Source organism: Tigriopus californicus, chromosome 1 (genome assembly GCF_007210705.1).
Source record: "Tigriopus californicus strain San Diego chromosome 1, Tcal_SD_v2.1, whole genome shotgun sequence".
In the NCBI taxonomy this organism is placed as follows: Eukaryota; Metazoa; Arthropoda; class Copepoda; order Harpacticoida; family Harpacticidae; genus Tigriopus; species Tigriopus californicus.
Genome location: NC_081440.1, coordinates 3,749,612 through 3,756,498, shown reverse-complemented (window position 1 = coordinate 3,756,498; position 6,887 = coordinate 3,749,612). Strand labels below are relative to the sequence as shown.

General features: G+C 39.7%; 1 protein-coding gene across 2 annotated transcripts; it reads right to left on the bottom strand.

Annotated features, from left to right (window-relative positions):
• Nucleotides 1-730: 730 nt before the first annotated feature.
• On the bottom strand, nucleotides 731-6,527 carry LOC131886512 (uncharacterized). 2 transcript variants are annotated; one of them, XR_009373930.1, is made up of 2 exons: nucleotides 2,824-6,527; nucleotides 731-2,157 (listed from the first exon to the last, which is right to left on the bottom strand). XR_009373930.1 is itself a non-coding variant. In XM_059234881.1 (2 exons), exons 1-2 carry the CDS (start codon nucleotides 2,985-2,987, stop codon nucleotides 1,116-1,118), a joined length of 1,206 nt encoding a protein of 401 aa, XP_059090864.1. In that variant the 5' UTR covers nucleotides 2,988-3,188; the 3' UTR covers nucleotides 740-1,115. The 2 variants fall into 2 exon arrangements, 1 of the variants encoding a protein (XP_059090864.1); XM_059234881.1 differs by having other exon boundaries at nucleotides 740-2,157; nucleotides 2,824-3,188.
• Nucleotides 6,528-6,887: the final 360 nt, after the last annotated feature.

Below are 6,887 nucleotides of genomic sequence, written 5' to 3'. Positions count from 1 at the left end.
AGGTTATCAGATTATTCAAATATGGCCCTCTTGTTGCCAGATTGGCAACTGTGTTCAAATTTTTTTTTCAGCATTCCAAAACGTGCGACATGACAGCGTGACCAGATTAGAGTTTCGAACATTCAGATCTACGGCGAAGATAAAGCATTAATGGTTACTTAAGTTTCTCTAGGCCAACTAAAATTCGCTGGTGGATCAGATATCAAATCAGAATGGATGACTAACAGAAGTCAATAATTTATTTAGTACTATTGGGGATTAAAGTTACCGGTCCAAAAAGGAATATTTAAAAAAACATAGCGTCTAAAGATGGGATCATTTTCTGAAACTTTGAAAAATGTTTCAATGCAATAGCCAGATTCGTCAACTTAGTAAAACCCAAATATGTATAAATACGTGAATAGCCAGGCGTAAAGAACTTGGGCCTTGCAATAAAACAGAAACTCATTAACAATGGTGGAGGATTTTTTTAATTTTTTCCCCCTCAGCATAGGGTAATGGGATTTTCTTTGCTGGAGCGGAGCTTAACACACACCATGAATACCTTTAGCAGATCCAGTTATGTATGATAAACTTTCATTGAATCTACTTTTTATGTAAATAAATGATAAGTATGTTCAAATTATAAGAAAAAGTATTATTGTGCAAAAAGGTGTTGATGGCCATCATGTGCATTTCAGTACTAAATTGTTAGAAAAGAGGTAAAACGACGATGAGATCCAATATCAGAAAATTGTCAAAAATTGGAAACTTTCCCCATTACTCTAAGCGTCGTGACAAGTGCTTTCGACTAAGTTTGGCGCCTTATTGAAACATCTCCTTCAAGCGTTTAAACATTTGTAACAAGGCTTGTTTAAGGCGTCACATCGCTTCCTTTCCTCGGCACCAGGTATTTTTTGATTACAAAAAGTCGATTTGCTTTTAATTTAGCATTCTTTCTTATTCAATTCTGAGAGAAAAACAATTTCATTGGCGAATATTTATATGAACATAATACTTGTTGACTAGAAGTTGGAATGATATGAGATCTTGATAGAATACGAGAAGATGACGATTCCCCTTCTTGAAGACTCGAACCCAAGTTATCTGGTGGAGCACAAAAATGCGTGTGAATATCACGGAGTCCACAGTTTGGTAGAGAACAGGCGGGGCCCAATTTTTGAACTTGGCCCAGTGTTAGGATTTGGAGATAAAGTTCTTTTCTTGGAAAGTCCAATTACGTGTTTTGGAACACTCTGTGTGTCCGGGTCTTCATTGACTTTTTCGTTATGACCACACGCCTTGCAGTTGTCGATCAGTATTGCGGCTCTCCGATCATATTCTTCACATATAGTCTCGATGGTCTTATGAGGATAAAAACATATTTGCCTTGGACAGATCCCATAAATAAAGCCCCAACATAATTCGTAAGACATAAAGCAAACGGCCAAATTGTGTTGGAAGGGGCATTTTCCGCGGTTGGAACATTTTTTCATGAGATAATTTAGACATAAGTGTCTTTTCCATTTGGCATGTTCTTTGCAAAGCATTGTTCGTCTTTGAATGTAACTGGAATCAGACCAATTTGGGGACTCAGATTTGTGTTCCAAACCAGGAATATCATCATCAGAATAGGCTTGAGATGAGGTGCTTGAGGTGGAAGACCGGCAATTCCCTTGATTGATTGGAATTGTGTCGTCTGGGTGTCTTGGACTTATGCTACAACAGAAATCTATCCAATCGGAGGTAACCATTTGCGACCCTTCGTTCGAACCGATTTGAGATATAGCTTCCACCATTAAGTTCTGATCTTCCTGTAGCTCACTCATAACAAGCACCCGGCCAGGTCTAAACAAGAGTTGCACCCGAGTTCGTGGACTAATGGTTTCACAAAATGTTCGAATTTTTTGAGGATCTTGATGGATATCGATGGCCGTCAAAAACTTCCGGTTGAAATCTGTGAATTTAAACGTCGGAGAAGGCAATGACTGGATGCAGAAAACCTTCTCCTCGTTGATGGGGAGAAATGTGATTTCTTGAAAAAACGACTTCAAGGTTTGGAGGTTGCTTGATGAGACTAGTTTCACGATAACAAATGACGGAGTGGGATTTAGAAGCAAAAATGAGACGGTTGAGGTAGAATCCATATGAAATAGACAGGGAAGATGGTGCAAAATTCTGAAAGAAATTGAATAATAAACATAAAATCCTGATTGTGAAACAAAAACAAATGGATACTGCGGGAAGTAAGCATGTTAAGTTGGCATTAGGGTACAAATGTAAGTGGTAAGAACTAAAAGAAGTAACATCCAAATCTCGAGACATAACAATTGTCACAATACAAATAACGGAACCAAAATTGTAATTACCAAAGGATGGTAATCACGATCGCTTGACAATGTGTTAGAACTGTAACTGGGAAAACATTCCCTTCCTTTTTCACCCCCTACAGCGTTTCTTGTTATTGTGACAGAAGGTGAAATCATTTAAGCAAAGCGCAGCCACATTTCTTTCGATTACAATGAAATCTCGTTATTAGAGCTTTGGCTACAGGAACAATTCTGATATAGGCATCAATTTCATCGCAGATATTTTTTTCCTCTTTAAACTACTTCGGTAATAAGAACAAAACCTGATGAAGTAAACTTTTGGGGAAAATGTTAGGGGAATTATTTACAATTCTGTACCTTTCTCTAATAATAATAATAATAATAATAATAATAATAATAATAATAATAATAATAATAATAATAATAATAATAATAATAATAATAATAATAATAATAATAATAATAATAATAATAATAATAATAATAATAATAATTTAACTTTCTCTTTTGTTACCTTTTGAAAGTGCCAATGACTTTGCTTAAATCGATGGAGGCATATTGCAAGCAATTGTCCTTGCAAAATCCCACTTTGACCACATGAGCCAGGTAATCCACTTTGGCAATGAAACCCCAGTATATTTGATCGTATTTCTGTAATTCATCTGTCGTCATGCCCATGCAATTCCAAGTTTGACCAGGAAAGATGATGGCCGTTTGATTGATGGTTGGTGTAGATTCGTTGATGATCTTTCCTTGCACTTTTCCATCGTTTTCGCAAGGATTTGCTCGAGATGATTCGTCCCTCACAACAAGATGATTTTTATCGGAAATGGAGACAATCCTTCCATAACGAATCCAGCTCCATGACTGTTTTGCGCAGAATGGCAGTTCCTTGTGATTATATTGATTCCCTTCTGACACTCGATTTCCATTTCATGTAATTTTCAATAATGTGCCTGGTAGTTATCTCTTCTTGAATTTGGTTCGAACTAAAGTTGATGCTTTTAAGTGGAAGCAAGTGGACTTGCCCATCATGATTTAACCTCGAGGATTTTGCATCGCAATTAGGTTGATCTTCAGGCTCATTTAGTTCCAAAATACTAGTGTCAGAGGACCCATTTTGATGCATAGTTTGGCTTATGTTAGGGGCAATATGTGTTGTGACTTCCGTCAAGTTGAGGGACGTTTCACCTTGGCTTGCTGGACCAAATTCAAGGATGACTATTCCAACTAGGGTTTCCATCAAGTCCCTAGACATTAACATTTCGATGGAAGGGAATTGCCGAGTGAGTGCACTTCGTATTTGAGACTCATTCCATGAGCTTAGATTGACAAACGTGTCCTTAAGAGCGTCTAAGGATTCACAACCCATGCCAACCAGATGGGTGATAATGGCATCACCAACCGCTTCATCCACATCATTTCCATTCATGGAACACCATTTTATGTAATTCAAAATGAGGGGAGCGAACGACGGAAAGTCCAACAGGGCATAGACCTTGTCTTGAAGTTCTTCCAAAGACAGTTGGTGGGCCCTCCTCTCTCTTGGCTCGTTTCCTTGGTCAGGTTGCTTTTGATAGTCTTTGGTAGCCACGAATTTGTCAAGCAGGTTGGCTAAGTTCTCCCCAGATTTGCCCTCAAAAGATTCGAAAGAAGGATCAATCTTTTGCTCTTTAGCATGTGGAGTAATAATACGTGGACTTTCTGATTTAACTTCCATAATAGGTTCTTTTAGAATGCTCTCGTTCTCCTTTTGGCCCATTTTTGCTTTCTTGGCTGAGTTCAATGTGATTTGATTTAGAACACGGATGTCTGGTTTATGTTCTGCATTCTCGACGATTTGATAGTTTTCCTGTAGGAGACAATCCCTTGAATTGGAACGAGGAAGTTTTGCCCTTTCTTGGTGGATGGCCTCTAGTTTGGATTTCAAATCACACTCAAACGACTGAAATCTGTCTAGGGGACAAACCAATCCAATAATGGATCCCTTCTCTAGTTCTTTGGACTCTCCATGGTGAATGATGTTCAGAAAAAAGGGCCTGACTGGAGATATTTGTATTCTATCAAGCACCTGAATGTTGGTCATTGGGTGAGATAGAGTTAAGAACTCTCTATCTCTGAAAGATATCACTGGTTGGGCCACTTGACAAGCCACGAATGTTGACAGATTTTTCGTTATGGTAACATTTGAGGTCAACCTCACGGGAAAAACATGGTCTTGGAACATGAGAACATGCGACTCTTTGAGCAATTTGTTCCAAGGAGGAGAATTCCATCCGAATGCATTTTTGACGACCATCTTCTCTATGTCAATGGAGCCTTCTTTTGCTTGAAGGGCTAGACATTCCAGTATTTTTTCACCTTGTCTTTCAATGTCTGACGAAGAATTGAAATTGTGAGATGGGCCTCGGATTTTGGTTTTGTAGTGCTCCAGAATAGCATCGGTGGTAAAGAACTGTGTTCTATTCTCCTGCCAGAGAAAAGTAGCCATTTCAAAAATACCAACGATGTCATTGAAGAATACATCGTTAGCTTGCATGAACTGGACAATTGCAAAGAGATGTGCCAAGGATTCGTTAAAAACGGAGCAAATGAGAATGGTCTTCTTCTGCTCAGAGTCAGCACAAACGAACCTAAAGAACTCGATAAGGGCATCCAAAAGGGATAAACAAGGCATTATCTTTCCGTTTTGTTCCAAGATCCAAGAGTCAGAGTCTCGCTTGTAACCGAAGTCTTGAATCAAGTTGGGATCCCAAACTCCGTATGGTTCAATTGCACATTGGAAGGTTCGGCCACTGGCAATGTTCTTGGCATAAATGATACTTAGCCATTCACATTCACGATCAACAGAATACTTGATAGCTTTTCCGTGTACAAAAAGCAAATTGTGAGGCTGAACACCGAGATTGATTGGCAAGGCTTGGCTGTAAAAGTTCACATCTTTGAACTTTGAGCTCAAAATCTTGTCAATGACATTAGGCACTAGTCCGAACCGTCCGCGGGGTCGCATATCAACGTGCTCGCACATTTGGAACAATTCCGAGTCCTCCAGATCCAAGGCTTTGATGAAGTATCGACGAGGGGTCATAACCCTAAGATACATCAAGGACTTGACATCCAACCATCCACGGCATGCCTCAAAGAACTTCTTGGACCAATTGTGCCTCTTCAGAATGAAAAGAAACTGATCCAAAGCTTCAACGCATGGCACTACAAGTGCAAATGGTTGACGAGGTCCGAAACCATCATTAGCAAATGCTTTGAGTCTCTCGAGACATTCGCTCTCAGAAATAACAAGCCTACTAGAGTCTCCTATTTCCATGCTCCAAGTGCTTCCATTCCATGAGTATCCGCTCTCTAAAAGCTTGTCCAGACTAATTCCCTCCGGAAATATTGGTTCGTGGAAGCTTGAGTCTTGGGCAGGCAAATAGGCCTCAAACGCTGATATGAACGAGGTGCCTCTTGTTGATGTAGTTTTCAAATTCAGGATCAATAAGTTAAACTTCAAATATCCGCTTTTCTGAGGCCACTGGTTTGATGGTGTGGACTGTTTGGAGTAAATTGAAACTCCTGCATAAGGACAATCATCACTGTCAGAGCCAACAGAGCTTGATATTGGACTTGAAGGTTGATCACTTTCAGAAGTCGAGTCTGCCAAATCTTCAAAAGTAAAGGTAGGTGGAGCACGAATCCGATTTTCATTTTTCTCTGAATTGGTAAGTACATACATGTTTGAATCTCGGGGTCGGAGTTGTCCACAGATTGAAAGAGGTAATACAAATTTCCTGAATGCTTGTTGGATAAAGTTATCCATAGATAAGTGTAACCACCGCATTTGAGCCCTGATGAATAGCAGAGTGAAATAATGGATGTCAAATGGTTGAACTGGAACGAACTGAAAATCGAAAGACAAGTGCGTGCTCACAATATCCCACCATGATGGTTGAGCTTGAAAGTGTGGCCTCTGTCCTTGCGAAAGTAACCATTCCAGTTCAATAACCCCCACGACTTGTGATGTATCAACCACTTCATCCAACATATCCATTACGTTGTGGCCAATTACAATCTTTGGCGAGCCATGTCCAAGTTCATTGACCAAATCTTCTCCGGCACTATGATTTTGATCAAACATCTTCCACCCGTGTCCATTGGAGATGTTCAAAATCGAAACCAGACGAACACCCTCGTTGGAGAATCCAACAGACATAACAAGCACCTCACACCTAAATTGATGATTCTGAGCAAAGGCGCGGTGTTTCACAATGTTCCTGATCTCTGTATGGCCCAATATATGTGGATAAATCGTTTTTGCTTCGATCACTGGAGTGAATTTATTCCACAACTCCATGGACCTAAAGGAATGAGATCTGCTTGGTCCCAAGACATGGGCAATCCCAGACATATTGGCTAATGTTATGTGCCCTTGATGCGACGGCATTAGATACCCAAAAGATCTGATTTTAGCCTCTTGCAGGGGTTTCTTGAGCTCTATTTTGATCTGAATCGATTGATCACGCGCTCTAGAAACACTATCAATTCGCCAATCTGAATCAATGCAAGGTAATTTTAGGAATTTTT

What these genes read in the sequence shown, in the direction of transcription:
- LOC131886512 (XM_059234881.1), bottom strand. Translation starts at nt 2,987, where the DNA reads ATGGGCATGACGACAGATGAATTACAGAAATACGATCAAATATACTGG. An exon ending in GTCATTGGCACTTTCAAAAG is followed by an intron (nt 2,158 to 2,823) that starts GTAACAAAAGAG and finishes AATTTCTTTCAG; the next exon opens with AATTTTGCACCATCTTCCCT.